A 15788-nucleotide genomic window follows, 5' to 3' on the forward strand; every position below is an offset into this window, starting at 1 on the left:
ATTACCTAAGCATTGAAATGTCAGCTGACGAAAGTTTACCTCTCTGATGTTTCTACTCATTCTCGTCACTAGTTAATATATTCCTATGTTTAACACATTGTTGTTCTTTTTCTAAAAAAATTACTTTTTCAAAAAGAATTCTCCAAAAAAAAATTAAAAAAAGCGAAGTGTATAAATACATATACGTAAAAGAACAAGAAGATGCCGACCATTATAGCGCCTGAGGTTGACATGTTGCAAGTGTCGAAAAGTTCTCAAGTCCAACGGCGGGCCATATTAGGATTTGCTCCACGTATTGGACTCAAAGTTGTGGACTATGGAGATCTCGATCGCATCGATAATTTCTATTTGGAAAGCCAAAAGTATCGGGACTATTATCGTGATCCCAACAATCAGATTAAGAAACCGCAGAGATTCACAATTCATCAGGGAAAATGTGGCATTAAATTGGATCATAGTGTTGAACTATTGCGACAACCTATTGAATGGCATGTTGAACGGAAACCTGTCGTATTTCCCATTGAATACAAGACAACAATGAATTTGGGCATCGGTGTAGCCAACACCATGAGGGGAAGATTTGACAAAAATACTTGTATTCGTTACAAACGCTAAATTTATAAGAAAACAATTCTGTTTAAAACTTTCTATGAGGATTCTGTTATATATCTCTCTCTCTGAGGTGAATATAACAAGATGTTCCATGAAAGCTCTCCCTTGGACTTTGACCGAGTTAAGAAGGCAAATAAAATTTCGGTAGTGTAATATTGTTTGTCCTTTTTTTTCTATGAGAGGCACCCAATAAATGGATTGGGAAATGGAGGCGCCAAAATTCTGTCTGTTTAAGTACTTTTATTTTGGTGGCTTCAATAGCAAGAGCTACCAAGTTTAGTATGTAAACTCTTGTAGAATATATGCAGTTCAATTTTAGTTCAATTTTTTTCTGTGGCCTCTTTTGGCTTCTTAGTCGAAATACGAATGGTTCCTTTCCTTTCCTTTAAGATAATAAGGTAGTTCAAAACAATTGTCATCTATTTGATAAGTTATTAATAAGATTTAATTTAGCAAGTAGTGTCTTTTAAAGATTTGTTTCATTTCTTGTTCCCTTTTTAAATTTCAGATGCTTCATCGTCCAATGAGGCAGTGCATCTGCAGCAGCGCCTTAAAAGTCTTAGCACAGAGTTGGTCACATTGCGCAATCGTCTGCATGTGGGCCAGGGTCAAGGTCAGGTAAATGGTGGTGGCCAATCACATGCGTCGCCAGGTGGAGGTGGTCCAGGCGTTGTTAGTTCTGGACCAAAAGCCACCAATTTCGACTTGAATGCTTCCAGTCCGAATTTGAATATTAGTTCTGGAACAGTTGGTGGCCTCTCAGCCAGTGCCTTGCAACAACATGCTAATGGCCAACATACTTTGCCCAAGGTTAGTTTCTGTCTTACAATTAGCCGACAGCTTAAACCCAAGAAATTTTGGCTTTTTATTATCATTAGCCCACTCACAACTTTGGCCAGACTTTGGGAGCAAATTCTGGCAGTCCAGGAGCTGTGGTTCCAGCTCGCAATACATCAATACCACATCCATTGCCACATCAATTGAGCGAAAAGAATTCCTTTCAAACCAGCAACGGTCATGGTTTAAACGGAGCCAACAACAATTCAAGTGCCACATTGCCACATGCCGGCAGTTTGGGTAACATTTTAGCCCACAATTCGACATCCAATCATGGTCAAGCCAATAGCCATACGTTGCCGCTGCGTTCCAGCAATTCGGGCGTTGGATTTGGTTCAGTGGCAGCCACTCAACAGTCCAATCATCATCACCATCATCATCTTTCCCAACAGCTGCCATTTATACCCGTGCCGAAACCAGCTAATCCCTGCAATAGCGTCAAGACATTACCCTTTGGCTTTGGATTTGCCGACGCCATTCATCAGAAGCACCATCAAGAGATCAATGTTACCTCCAAATTGCCCCAGGACATGCAGGATTTAATCCATTTAACTGGTCCACTCACCGAACATGCCGTTATGCGTACACTTCAGGCGCGCTTCAACGAACAGCGTTACTTTGTAAGTATCATCAGACATCACACAATATCTGTAATTACAACTCGCTGTTAGATTCACTTTTCCACTTGCCACTTGCCTCCACTCCAGGCAAATAGTTCCAGTTCCACATGGAACTAAAAACAGGTCTTGTCAGTTTTTTCATTGCTCTGCGGTGCGGTTGGTTCTCAAGCAATTACCACAGACAGTTTGTCATTAAATTAAATTTCCGTTTGCACTCAGTCGTAGATTAACAGCTAATTTCGACAATTATACATACATATACACTATGATGTACGATACGATATACAAAGTCAAGATGAAAAGGTTCCCAGATTCAAGCGCATGCATGTGATACGGAAATATACAGAGTCTCTATCTATCATCTTTTATTTTGCCATGGTTTTACTTGTCATGGATATAGTTAATGGCATTTTATCAGGATTCACATTCAGTCAGAGATATGCAAATAGGTTGAGGACCCTCAAAGTTGCCGATATCTTTTCACTGGGAAAAAACGAGTTGATAAGTTTGATTTCTTTTGCGATTTAAGATGTAAAGATTCAACTCATGTTTTCTTGGCCACTTTGGAAAAGTGGAAATTGGGATTTAGACGATTTCCTGTTTAGTATGTCCAAGCAAGAAGACGAATAAATCAACTTACTATTAGACAATAGGGATTGGTTTTTGAATTACAAGATTGCAGGTCAATTTGATAATTAAAAGTAAAGATAGTTTGAAAAAACCTAACTGCAACTTTAAACAACTCTATTGTTACCCTCAAAAATTCAAATTTATCCTGCTTAACAGACAAATGTCGGTGGGATACTGCTCTCGATAAATCCTTATCTAGATGTGGGGAATCCATTAACACTCACCTCGACTCGTGCCATGCCGTTGGCACCACAATTGCAAAAGATCGTTCAGGAGGCAGTACGTCAACAGAGTGAGACTGGCTATCCACAGGCCATTATATTATCTGGTACATCGGGAGCTGGAAAGACAGCCAACGCCATGTTGATGCTGCGTCAATTGTTTGCCGTTGCCGGCGGTGGTCCAGAGACGGATGCATTTAAACACTTGGCGGCCGCTTTCACGGTGCTTCGTTCATTGGGTTCGGCCAAAACAACCACAAACTCGGAGTCCAGTCGCATTGGCCAGTTCATTGAGGTGCAGGTAACCGATGGTGCTCTATATCGTACGAAGATACATTGCTACTTCTTGGATCAAACACGTGTCATACGTCCGCTGCCCAAGGAGAAGAACTATCACATATTCTATCAACTGCTGGCTGGCCTGAATAGAGAAGAGCGTCAGAAATTACATTTGGAGGGTTATTCGCCAGCGAATCTGCGCTATTTACGTGGCGATACTGGCCAGAATGAAGTGGAGGATGCTGCTCGTTTCCAGTCCTGGAAAACTTGCCTTGGTATATTGGGTATACCTTTCCTGGATGTTGTTAGAGTTTTGGCTGCCGTGCTTTTACTCGGAAATGTTCAATTCATCGATGGTGGGGTAAGTTTTGTTTTCCTTTCTTAACCTTTGCATACTATCTTTCGATGACTTAACTTATTTAACATATAACAACTTTAGTATATACCCTTTAATAAGTTTTGGCTTCTAAGCATTTCGAGTTTCCTTTATTTCTTTCACTCTTTCTTTTTTTAACTCCTTTAAAATTTTGCCGACAATATTAAATCAAATTTTGACATTTTCTAAATAAGAAAAAACAAAATGAAACAATTTTTTCGGCTTTGGAAGTGCTAATACAAGTTTATTGAAGTCAAACGTTCTAAAAAAGCGCGTTAATTTCAAAAGCCATCTGTTGTTCGTTATTTCAATTTCACAATGTGGCGCCATCTAGTGACACTTTGATATGTTGATGTTTCCAATTCTGCAGTCATTGCAGAGATGCTGGAGTGGTGTTGTGGTTAGAGAGTTCGTTATTTTGACCACACATCACGCGAGTTCAACTCGTGGCTGAGGAAATGTTCTCTTTTTCTGTGGAGTATCTTTTATAAATAGATGATTTCTTGCTGTGATGAATGTTTCTGGGTAATTTACGTCTGAATTTTTCATGTCGAGACGTTTTCAAGTAGAAAGTCTGATGTAAGAAATCTTTTTTTTTTTACTCAGTTTCAGATAAAAGAGTACATAGAAAGAATAAAAGTATCAATGAAAATTTAAAATAAAATTTCTTATAAAACTTTTTTATATATCTGCAACAGGGACTGGAAGTGGATGTCAAGGGTGAAACGGAACTAAATTCGGTGGCAAGCCTTTTGGGAGTTCCGCCAGCAGCTCTTTTCCGTGGACTGACCACACGCACTCACAATGTACGAGGACAATTGGTGAAATCGGTGTGCGGAGATGGCGATGCAAATATGACCAGGGATTGCTTGGCCAAGGCTCTCTACTGTCGCACAGTGGCCACAATAGTGCGACGAGCGAATAGCCTAAAACGTCTGGGATCCACCTTGGGCACTCTAAGTTCGGACTCGAATGAGTCGGTGCATAATCAGGCGGATGTGGCCTCACAGCATGCCTCGACCATAGGAGGCGGCAACGCTGGTTCCAAATCGATGGCTGCTCTGAATAATGCTGTACGACATGCAACTGATGGATTTATTGGCATATTGGATATGTTTGGATTCGAGGAACCCTCACCGCATGCTCAACTGGAGCATCTGTGCATCAATTTGTGCGCAGAGACAATGCAACATTTCTATAATACGCATATTTTCAAATCCTCCGTGGAATCGTGTCGGGATGAGGGAATCGTTTGTGACACAGAGGTGGATTATGTGGACAATGTGCCGTGCATAGATTTGATTTCATCCCTGCGTACTGGCCTCCTGAGCATGCTAGATGCCGAGTGTTCGGTTCGTGGAACAGCCGAAAGTTATGTGACTAAGCTTAAGGTTCAGCATCGTTGCTCCACTCGTTTGGAGACAAAACCCACGGCAGAACCCCATGATCCACGCATGTTTCTCATACGCCACTTTGCCGGCAGAGTGGAATATGATACCACGGACTTTTTGGATACGAATCGAGATGTGGTGCCAGATGATTTGGTTGCTGTGTTCTATAAGCACACCTGCAACTTTGGATTTGCCACCCACCTGTTTGGCTCGGAACTGAAGGCTCTGTATGCCCAGCAACAGGCGCCACGGGGACTCAGTTTTCGTATATCGCCCACCTCGCACTCGGATCTACTGAATGGCGATGAGCCAGTGTCCACATTAACTCAAGACTTTCACACTCGTCTGGATAATCTGTTGAGGACTTTGGTTCATGCCAGGCCGCATTTTGTACGCTGCATTCGCAGCAATGGAGCCGAGCAGCCAGGAACATTCGATCGTGCCACTGTGGTGCGTCAAATACGATCCCTGCAGGTACTCGAGACGGTCAACCTAATGGCATCGGGATTTCCACATCGAATGCGTTTTAAGCAATTCAATGCTCGTTATCGGATGCTTGCACCGTTCCGTTTACTTCGCAGGAGTGAGGACAAAGCTCTGGACGACTGTCAGCTTATTTTGCAATATGCCATGGAAGAGACACCTGTGTTGGATGGTTCGGTAACCTTGGCCTGGGCCCCGGGCAAACGTCATGTCTTCCTTAGCGAGGGGATACGTCAGCATTTGGAGCATTTGAGAACTGAGATACGACACAAGAGTGCCATCCTAATGCAGGCCACATGGCGTGGTTGGTGGTGGCGCAAGAAAATGGGCACCAACAAGGTGAAACGTCTACGTGGCGGCCAGCCTGGTCCATTGCCTTTGTTGACCAAACCGAATCACAATTCCCACAATACTCCAAGCAAAACTGTCAATGCCAATGCAATGGCTGCTTTGGCAGCTGTCGCTGCAGCTGCTCCCAATGCAGGTAAGTTTTTGAGATTGGAGAAAACTAAGAATGGATAATAATGATGTTTACCTTGCAGTTCCTCGCCTCTCCGCCAAGTCTACAAATCTGGGCACAAATCTAGGTGTAGCCAGACCAAGACCACAACCCATTGCTGGAACTCCTCCACCCGATCCGCACGAGAAATGTGACCAGAAGATAATACAACAGACTTGTAGTCTCTTTGGCTTGGATTTGGTTAGTATTGAAGAAACGTAAACATTTCCCGAAAATAAAATGTCTCATTTGTCCTACTGCAGGAACGTCCTCCGCCTGTGCCACAATCACGAGCCTATACCATTTCGGGTAACTCGAAACTTGGCTATCCACAAAGTCGCATTATGAAAATGAATTTCCCGGAAGATGCACCTAGCAGTCCAGCAGCAGCGGCGGCCACATCAATTGTCGGCCAATCGCAATCCCAGATGGACACGCAGCAACTGAAGAAGGGTGAAACTGTAACCGTTGTCGGTGCCTCCAGTGGTCGTGGCCATTTGATTGTCGAGCACAAAGGTCAAAGTTATCATGTACCCTTTCAATACATGGAACTGGTGGTGCCCATGGGGAGCAATAACAATCGCAATTCCACCTCAGCTCCTGCTAATGCCAATGGCCAGACGAATGGTGTTAAGATATAAGCAACAAGAGTGAAGACTGTACATAGTTTCTTTTTTTCGCCTAACTTTAATGTTTGCTACTAAAAGTAGATGTATTTATGTAGATCGAGGTGCTAAGGCTTCGTTTACATTTTGTAGTATTATCTAGTAGGTTGTATTTAGTTGGTTCAAATGCATTATAACTCATCCCTCAAGTGCCAATCAAATCAGTTCTTCCATAAAAACGACAGATTTAATTTATGTAATATATCTACATTTTAATTTATAACATTTACGATTTTAAAGTAATTTAATTCAGCTTGAGATAGTTAAGAAAATTTAAGAAAATTTAAGAGAAGAATGAAATCCATTTATGAATATATTCACAAGTATTTTCCTAAGATATTTTCATATACATTCGGCCATTTTATGTGCATTTCTTTTATAAGATTCATTCTTTTATATGAAACATTAAAATACATTTTATTTTTAAGTTTGCAAAAAAGAATGCAAAATATATACAAAGTACTTGAACGACGAGTTATGAAAACATTCATTTGACGAAATTGACTTTTATTTCAGTGTAAATTCTGGAAAATTTATACTTTATATCCTTATATAAATCTATCCTCACGCCTTGCAGACTAATCTGTTAATCTCTCAAGATTAAACATATAGAAATCAGTTTAATGCCCTTAAGTTATATAAGTGTAAAAGAGACAGCTTGTCCTCCTTTGGTTTATTCAGCTGTCCGTTGGAATCGTGTCTTAATGGTTCCATTTCAGGAATATTATCCAGAAGAAAAATACAATCCAAAAATCCAATCATTTAATATCTAAAAAGGAGTTTAAATCAAAATAATGTAAAATAAACAAAAAGAAACAACCTTATACATCATTAGTTAAGGTTCATCGATTAAGTTCTTGTATATCTAATCAACATTGATATTGCCACTTATTTCTAGCAGCTGACTAAATATGTACTTATGACCTTTGGCTTCATACGAATTTCATTGCTTATATTATAAGCCTGACTAAGTTTTATTTATCCCTTGTTTGCCATTATTTATTGATTACGATAGACAATCAATCAGCAATTAATGGCCACAGTGCACATCGTTTATGACCTGGCCAAGCGCATTATGCGTGTGTGTCAGTGTGTGTGTGTGTATCCTCTATGACTCTAATGGCACCAGGTGGTGCACTTATCTAGTTAAGAGCAAATATCGACAAGTGCAGGTATCTAGAGCCATTCATGCATAAGTCAACAACAAATTATCCATATGTCAACGAATAGATAGATACTAATCTACATTGTTGATATTAGTGTTAAGTGTTTGAGTTAAAAATTTATTAAATTAACTAATTCGGAGTAATAAGTGATCCTTGTTCATAGTGTAATCAAATAGGTTTTCCGGGGAGTCCTTTATTCCTTGAAATCTTTCCATTTGAAATAAGCATTTTTTAACTTCCTGTTAAAATTCAACTTACTTATACTTACTTTGCCAAAAAGTAATTAAATTTGTAATAATCCAACTACTGGTTTATAATTATAAAATACTTTCTTTTTAATAAAGCTTTCCCAATTCTTTTAAATGCCTTGATTTTAAATGCCTTTAAAGGGGGAATTATAAATAAAGACACATTTTCCAGTTGCCTCTTTCCCTATCATGAACTATAACTTTAAAAATTAAAATTAAGGTCCATTTAATTCTGGCAATATTGTAGAAACGCTTTAAAAATGCTTTTTTACTTTAAGAAATATATTTTTTTAAATATTTAACTTGAATATTTGGAGAATTTTGAGATAAAAATCAATTTTTTATTTGCTCTATCGAAGATAAAACCATTTGAAAACTACTTGAAAATGGTTTAAAAACTTAGTTATAGACTTAAAAACTTAGTTAGTTAAGAGGGCTTACCCCGGGTGGTTTTGAAAGGTCTTATTATTTATTTAAAAAAAAATACTTAAACTTTGAAAAGATGTTAAAATATTAATATGAAACAATTGCATAACACGAAAGCGTTGAATTAAACGATTATTAAAATGGGCTACTTACAATTAGACTAAATGACTGAAGATGAATCATTCTATTATCTGCCTTAGAGTGCTTTATATTATTATTTATAGATAAACACTCACTAACTTGTGGGGTAATCTATAGAATCAGGAGGCATCAGGAAAAAGTGCCAACAATCAAAATTTATAGGAGTGCGTCGAAGAAGATTTCGATAGAGTCCTGTCAAGAATATGCCCAACCGGATGGGCAAATGCCAAGATTAGATATTAATCACATAATGAAACGAAAAGAGATTTTCAGTAATTTGAAAATCAAAAGATTAAATATAACTTATTGTTAGCCAAATGAAGTGTACCTCTTATTTACATCAAGCACAAATGTTTGGTAAAGAAAGCTGCATTTAGATTTTGGTGATTAAGAAAAGTTGTGCCAATCTAAAGTCAATAAAGTTAAATTTTATGGGGTGTACCTATAATTTTCATCTTGAGTGTAAATGGAGAAGAACCCTTCAAAATCCTTTCTGCATAGAAAATAGTTAGAGATGCTGTCAGCTCTTACCTTAAAAGCTCCTTAAAAATCCTCTTATCATTCTTCAAATATCTTCTTGGCTTGGATTCCAAACATTTCATTTTGCTTCAACAGTCATGCCGAAAAATATTTGCCCAAGTTGTTTTAGATTTTCTCTAAATGTAAATTGTTTATTTATTCATGTCCTTTTTATGACATTTTTGTTTGTTTTGTATATAGAGTTATATATTTATGTATATATATATATATATTTATGTAGTTTCATTCCATAGACACAATATAATTAATACATATATATATGTATGTATGTATGTACTTGGATATTTTCCATAAAACATATATCGCAATAGTTGTACGTTTTTTTTTTTTGTGTGGGTGTGTAATCATATAATATTATTTACAATATTTCAAAATCGCTTGCAGTAAAGTCAAAAACAAAAAGAATTAAATAGTTTTGAAACAATTAAAAATTAAACGATTTTTTCCTTTTTTTTTTTGTTTGAGATTCTATTGTTGTTTTGTGTTAATAAAAATGTTAGATTAATAAATTCAATTTCGAAATGGGGCCAAAAAATTGTTGTTTGTTTTTGTGTGTGTTTTTTAGAGTAGATATTTTGCATTATGTAAGACATACCTAGTTAAAGATTTTTTGCGCCATTTTTTTTTTTTGTTTGTTTAGTTTTTACTTCTTACAATTGAATATTTTTTTGCAATTAAATTTGATTTTTTTTTCGCTTTTTTTGTAATTTTTTTTTTTTTGTTTTATAAACATTAAGACGAGCGAGTGAGAGAGAGACGGGAACATGAGCTTGTATAAAATTGATCAAATGTGCATAAACTTTCAACATTTATTGGAGCAACAGTTTAACGTTTTTATTTTGTATTTTTAGTTTTCTCATTTGTAGATATATTCTTTATCTTTCAATCCGATTTGAACTTGGAACATAGCGTATATATGTATATATAGAATTTAATATTTTAACATTCACATCCGAATATGTTTGCCGAATTAGTAATTATATATATAAGTATATATACATATAGAATGCATAACAAAAAGTAAAACCATTAGGGAACAGAAAATTCATTTTATCAAGTCAAAAAAAGTTTTCGTTTTTTTCTTTCATTGAAATGAAATGGGAAATTGGAAAAAATGTTGTTAATTTTTTTTGTTGCATAATTCGTTTCGACATCATTATCGTTTGATTTAGACATCAGTCTCAGAACGTCGCCTTCGTCCGGGTCCACCAGGAAAATTGGCCGCAGCCAAGCCCATGCGATGTTTCGCCTCTTGAGTTCCGGAATAACCTCGGGCTAAACCAAAGTCCACAGTGCGTTTCGAGCTGAAAGGAGAGCGAATGTATGTAGATAATACCTTTTTCTTATCTCTGTATTTCCGAGACACTCACTTCTCCAAGTCGTTGCGTGCCCGTATTATGGTGCGTCCGAAGCGTGTCATCAATTCCATCAAAAGGTCATCGGGCACCTCCTCTAGCTCATTGCCGCCGTAGCCACCACCATAGCCTCCGCCGCCGCCATTGCTCTGACTGTGATTGAAGAGAGTCAACCAAATGGAAAATTAGATATAAATTTTCCACCCAATCTCTCATAGAAAATCTTCGACAATAACTGGGCCAGGACATGGACATCTAATTACTTTTAGGTCAGTCAAAAATTGTTGCCACCATTTTGTTTTTCTCATTTTCATTTCATTTGCATAAGGTTCCTTCAATTGACTGCCATGTAAATGTCAAATGTATGTGACATTTTCCATTTCGTCAATTGCAAATTAGTTAAGCTTAGCCCCCATTAGCATAGACACAAGATTCCTTTACCCAAAGAAGACAGTTTAACTAAATGGATACTAGTATGCATATATAATGGGTGCTTTTACTTGATTGTTGGATATTAGATGAAGACCGTGTCTCTAGCAACTGAATATTGTTTTTAGGCGGGGAAATATATTTAAATTTTGGTTTTATTCTCAAAAATTTAAAAATATTTTAATTTTTAACATAACTTAAATAAGATTTGGAGTCAGAGGTCTTGTAATTAGTGTTCTTATTTTTTGTTTAAGTCTCCTATTTATACTCTATTTAACATTATAATAAAATAAATTTGATCAGGGTAAAATATCGCCTATAGCTTGGACTTTTTTTTTTATCACGGTTTCATTATTTTTATCTAATTCGAATTTCTTTATAAAGATACTTTCATTGACAACATTTCAATGAAGTTCAGAGCAGTTCAGTATATATTTTTTATTAATTTGCCTGGCCCACTTTGCGTATGCGTAATTTGTGGCTGTAGCGGTGTCCAAGAGATATCTTAATCTTCAATAAAGGTTAAGGAAATTGGCAAAACTAATATCAATATGAAAACTCAACAGCAAACGAACTCACCGACAACATTAACTTTCAGTTGAATAGTTGATTTCTTATCCCGGATAAGTAATCCGTCTTACAGTTCTGACTATATTCCCAATGACATCTTTTTAGTAGCTAATAAACAAACTGAGTCCAAAACATCGAAGTACAATTAACTGAATTCTAAACTCTAAAATGTATATGTATATAACTAGCTTACAAGTCTCAAACCTAAATAGAAAGTCAAACCTATTCAGTTAAGAGGGACAGTATGTTGGGTAAATTCAAATTTCTAATCTTATTTCAAATATTCGGTCCAATTGTTACTTAACCTTTCTTAACATAATATCTCAGCTGATCAGATAAATAAATCAGGAATCCTATCTCTGCAATTCGAGTACATTACAGTTAGACATGTGTATTCTTTGAAAAAGTTGTAGATCTAGGTAATCTAAGATAAACTGCATACCAAAAATGTTCATTTTAGCCCCAGTATTTGTTTTGGGGCCCATCGAAATTTCGGGATTTTGTATTTTATTCTTGAGGTCTCTTTGTTTTACGATACAAATTTAAACAAAAGTAATATTTTCTTAATCTAAGTATGAAAGTAAATTGAATTTCCCTTCAAATGATACATGTTTCATAAAAATCCAACAAAAATTAGATAGATTTCATCGCCCATACTTAAAAAATGTGTGTGTAATGTGATTTGTGAACATTCTTCCTAACAATAATAGTAAGTAAGCATAGAGGGAATTACGAAATATTGGATAACAAGTCACATAATGGCCATTAAACTCTATTCCAAATACTTGAAGAACTCAAAAACTAATTTATTTTATCTAATTCATTCACACATGAATACATATATAAATAATACTCGCCCCTCACTCTCTGTCTTTAAATTGTCCTTCATGACTCTAAAATATTTTATAATTTGCCTTCTCAAATTATACATTACCCACCTTATTCCTTCACTTAAATAACAATGTCACATATTTTTAAATTTATACAAATTTAATTACCGTCGAGTGTCTACTTAACGCTCTCATACACTGATAAAAATTATAACAATTTAGCAAACGTTTACATTTTGATAATTAAAATTTTCTTTTTGAAAATTGAAATGTGGCAAAAGGAACAAGAAAAAAATAAACGTTGACAGAAAAATGAAGTGTGAAACTTGTCTTTATCCTTATGCCAGCCAAATGTGGAACACACACACACTCTTACCTAGTGTGTGTATGTACATACATACGAGACGCTTGGGTAATTGGTTTTTGGCAAATATTTTTATACGAATTTTTGTAGCAGAAATTAATTAGTTTATGTCTAAGTGAATGTATATGCTCATGTATGTATGTATGTCTGTGGGTGTTAGGACACATAATTGGCTAAGAGGTTTGTCCTGTAGACTGGACTATTCTACAACTACCTGGGCATGGGAGCTGCTTCATTGCTGGAAATGGCCAACAGACACATGAGTAAGAAGGTCAGGGCGGTGAAAGCAAATCTGTTTGTCATCATTGTACGACCGGATTCTGAAAGAAACAAACAAGTAGAATTAAATAGAAATAGCTTTAATCAGTTTGATTAGGGAAAAAGTTAACAAAGTTTAAGCTACTTTGATTTAAACGCAACCCACTCAATATGGAGGAGAGGAATTAAAAATCGATTAAGACTGGGATTGTGGGTGAGCGTAAGGGGAAACCACAGAACGGAAGTCAGGTAAAGCATTTTCCATTAGGTGATTCATTAACTGCTCCATAGGCAGGGCGTCTGCTCTTCCCTTCTCCCTCTCGCCGACCCGTTAAATGTCACAAAGTCATTTGCGAGTAACTACTTGCTGACAGTAGCCACCCTTCCTCGTCATTATACTGTCTGTCCCTTAGCTGTTTGCTGCACTTCCACATCCTGTCGGCGTTCACCTGTATCCTGCACCTTAAAAGCAGTTGTCATTGTGTTGTGTTTACAGTTGTGATAGTTTAGCACCAACGCACACACAGCAATGGCATCTCTCTGACATCAGCAACCACTCTGGACATATACACATCATTGCCTCATGCAACGTTTTGCCATCAAGCAAGCTGGACAAATGAATGAATGAATCGACTCCTACTATCTCTGTCTGTGGAGGAGGAAGGCGAAGGATGTTCTAGTTGAAATAACTAGAATACTCTTTCAGCACTGATGCAAGTGCTCACGCATGGGCAATATTTGTCATTTCTCCATTAATGTTTAACACACTTGAGAAACACAAGTACATAACATTTAAATTGACATGAATCCAACTATTTGTCATTTATGTTATAACATTTTTATTGATTAAATATAGCTAATAAAATAAGTGCTTTTAGCTTCACCCAGTTTAATTCAAATGTCTTGGCTAAGTAATTATCTTGTCTGACATCAAAACATAAAATAATACAACTAGATTCATATGGCCTTATCCTATCAACTCAAGGATAGTTACATACTTTTAGATTTAAGACAAAGTGTAATTACACTTTACTTTCAAAGGGCAAAATGATATATTAACGGCGACAAATTTAAGTCCATAAACATTTATGTTTTAGAGACTAAAAGACCTTGAATTGCCACCTGTCTAAGGTGGTTTGATGTCCCAACATTATTAGTCATGATATAAACTTGTCATCTTTGCTGGAAAAAAACTGATAAAGTGGCTAGCATATTCTTTCAAAACATAGATAACATGATAAAGTAGATGACATTGAATCACGAAAATGTAGAACGTCACAGAAACATATTAGTCTACCTTTTTGGTACTTTCCTTCTCATAGTAAAATTCTTGACTTAAGTTTAATTTGTATAAGCATAATTTATTAACAGAAATTATAGATCAAGTCCAGCAATATTTAGGCAACTGGAGCGAAACCAATGCGATTGTTACCCAAATCGAATTCAGTATAATACTGGCCAATGAAGACATCACCCAGAATCCAGAAATCAGTGCCCATGTACTCAAAGGCTGACATGCAATTGCCATCGGATTGAATGATGTAGGCCGAGGGTTTTAGAGTAAAGTCAGTGCCGCCAATATTGAAGGTAAGATCGGGCAAAGAGCTAACCGTTGAGCAGTCGACCAAACTCTCGTCATCAACATTGAGGAGTTCGCTGAGAATTTCGTAGGCCTCATAGGGAGCCACAATCAGAGAGGTGCCAGTATCGGCAATAGCCTGACAATCATCGCACAAGGTGTAACCATCGAATGTGGCGCTAGTCATTTGGAATTGCCAATAACCCTGTTCCGAGATGGGAACATAGGTTAAATCACCTGTGAAAAGTGAAGCATCTGAACCACCAAAGATCAGTTCACCACCATCGGTGGCAGAACCATCACGAGCCAAATAGAAGGAGAAGACCGAGCTGTCGACCAGACCCTGGGATACCATGTTATAGAAAGGAGGTGTGACACTGTCCACAGCCAGGCTCTTGTAGGCCATACCCAAAATGCCATCAAAGTTGGCATTGTTGAAATTGGTTCCGGGCTCATTGGTGGATTCGGCAAAGGTTTGGCTCGCGATTTTCAAGCCATTGACATCTACTGTATCCGTGGAGAGATAGCCAGTCAGACTGCCAGTGCCATATTGAATGGAGAAGCTTTCACCATTGGCCACATATGTGGAACTGGCGCTCGAGTCGTATTGATTGTGGGATAGACAAGCCGTGCTCTGGCATGTATTCGATGGAATCCACAAATTGGAGGAACCCGAATCGAACAACACCTTAAAGGACTGGGCAGGAGTACCAATGCTAATGGCACCATAGTAGGCCATATTCAATGAGTTCGACAGCTGCTCCTCATTCACAGACCTGGTCGTGGGTAGACGATATTTGGTGCGCAGGTAAGCCTTCTCGGCCAATACATTCTCACGTGTCTTCACAAAATTCTGCTCTTTGTGAACTGGCACACGGTGCAATTCGGCGCTGGCCAAAGCCACCAATACCGACAGGATAACCAATGTCTTCATCATGCTTTTGACTAGAACTTGAACTAGACTAACCATTTGCAACGCTCTAGCCTCATATTTATACTATCCATCCATCCATCCATCAACTGCTTGCTTCGATAAGATTGCTAACTAATTATCTTTAACTTGAAAATCTTTGACAATGAGTGGGCCATAATCACATTTGGTCTCTGATTTAGCCCCAACTGCTTATCTACTCATCGTCTGATGACGCCGACGACTTCAAGTACTTCAAAATTAAGCCAAAGATTTGTATGACCATTGAAATTTAATTGTTTGCTACAAAGTTTAGTCTATATATTTACACCAATTGAAGGTTTTAAGTCTTAAAAGTG

General features: G+C 37.3%; 2 protein-coding genes across 2 annotated transcripts; one reads left to right on the forward strand and one right to left on the reverse strand.

The window, feature by feature from the left end:
• The first annotated feature begins 30 nt into the window (after positions 1-30).
• dachs (unconventional myosin-IXb-like dachs) lies at positions 31-6761 on the forward strand. Its single transcript, XM_068284607.1, has 7 exons — positions 31-486; positions 1123-1422; positions 1491-2069; positions 2856-3560; positions 4274-5933; positions 5992-6149; positions 6212-6761. The coding sequence occupies exons 1-7, from the start codon at positions 202-204 to the stop codon at positions 6587-6589; spliced, it is 4065 nt and encodes a 1354-aa protein (XP_068140708.1). The 5' UTR covers positions 31-201; the 3' UTR covers positions 6590-6761.
• A 3434-nt stretch (positions 6762-10195) lies between these two features.
• Bace (beta-site APP-cleaving enzyme) lies at positions 10196-15489 on the reverse strand. The gene is made up of 4 exons (XM_068284854.1): positions 14343-15489; positions 12894-13002; positions 10505-10642; positions 10196-10438 (listed from the first exon to the last, which is right to left on the reverse strand). Exons 1-4 carry the CDS (start codon positions 15487-15489, stop codon positions 10303-10305), a joined length of 1530 nt encoding a protein of 509 aa, XP_068140955.1. The 3' UTR covers positions 10196-10302.
• Positions 15490-15788: the final 299 nt, after the last annotated feature.

This window comes from Drosophila tropicalis, unplaced genomic scaffold (genome assembly GCF_018151085.1).
Source record: "Drosophila tropicalis isolate 14030-0801.00 unplaced genomic scaffold, ASM1815108v1 contig_393, whole genome shotgun sequence".
Taxonomy (NCBI): domain Eukaryota; kingdom Metazoa; phylum Arthropoda; class Insecta; order Diptera; family Drosophilidae; genus Drosophila; species Drosophila tropicalis.

What these genes read in the sequence shown, in the direction of transcription:
- dachs (XM_068284607.1), top strand. Translation starts at nt 202, where the DNA reads ATGCCGACCATTATAGCGCCTGAGGTTGACATGTTGCAAGTGTCGAAA. An exon ending in TATTGCGACAACCTATTGAA is followed by an intron (nt 487 to 1,122) that starts TGGCATGTTGAA and finishes TAAATTTCAGAT; the next exon opens with GCTTCATCGTCCAATGAGGC. An exon ending in GCCAACATACTTTGCCCAAG is followed by an intron (nt 1,423 to 1,490) that starts GTTAGTTTCTGT and finishes TATTATCATTAG; the next exon opens with CCCACTCACAACTTTGGCCA.
- Bace (XM_068284854.1), bottom strand. Translation starts at nt 15,489, where the DNA reads ATGGTTAGTCTAGTTCAAGTTCTAGTCAAAAGCATGATGAAGACATTG. An exon ending in CATTGGTTTCGCTCCAGTTG is followed by an intron (nt 13,003 to 14,342) that starts CCTAAATATTGC and finishes TGTTTCTTTCAG; the next exon opens with AATCCGGTCGTACAATGATG. An exon ending in GCAGCTCCCATGCCCAGGTA is followed by an intron (nt 10,643 to 12,893) that starts GTTGTAGAATAG and finishes CTTCAATCACAG; the next exon opens with TCAGAGCAATGGCGGCGGCG.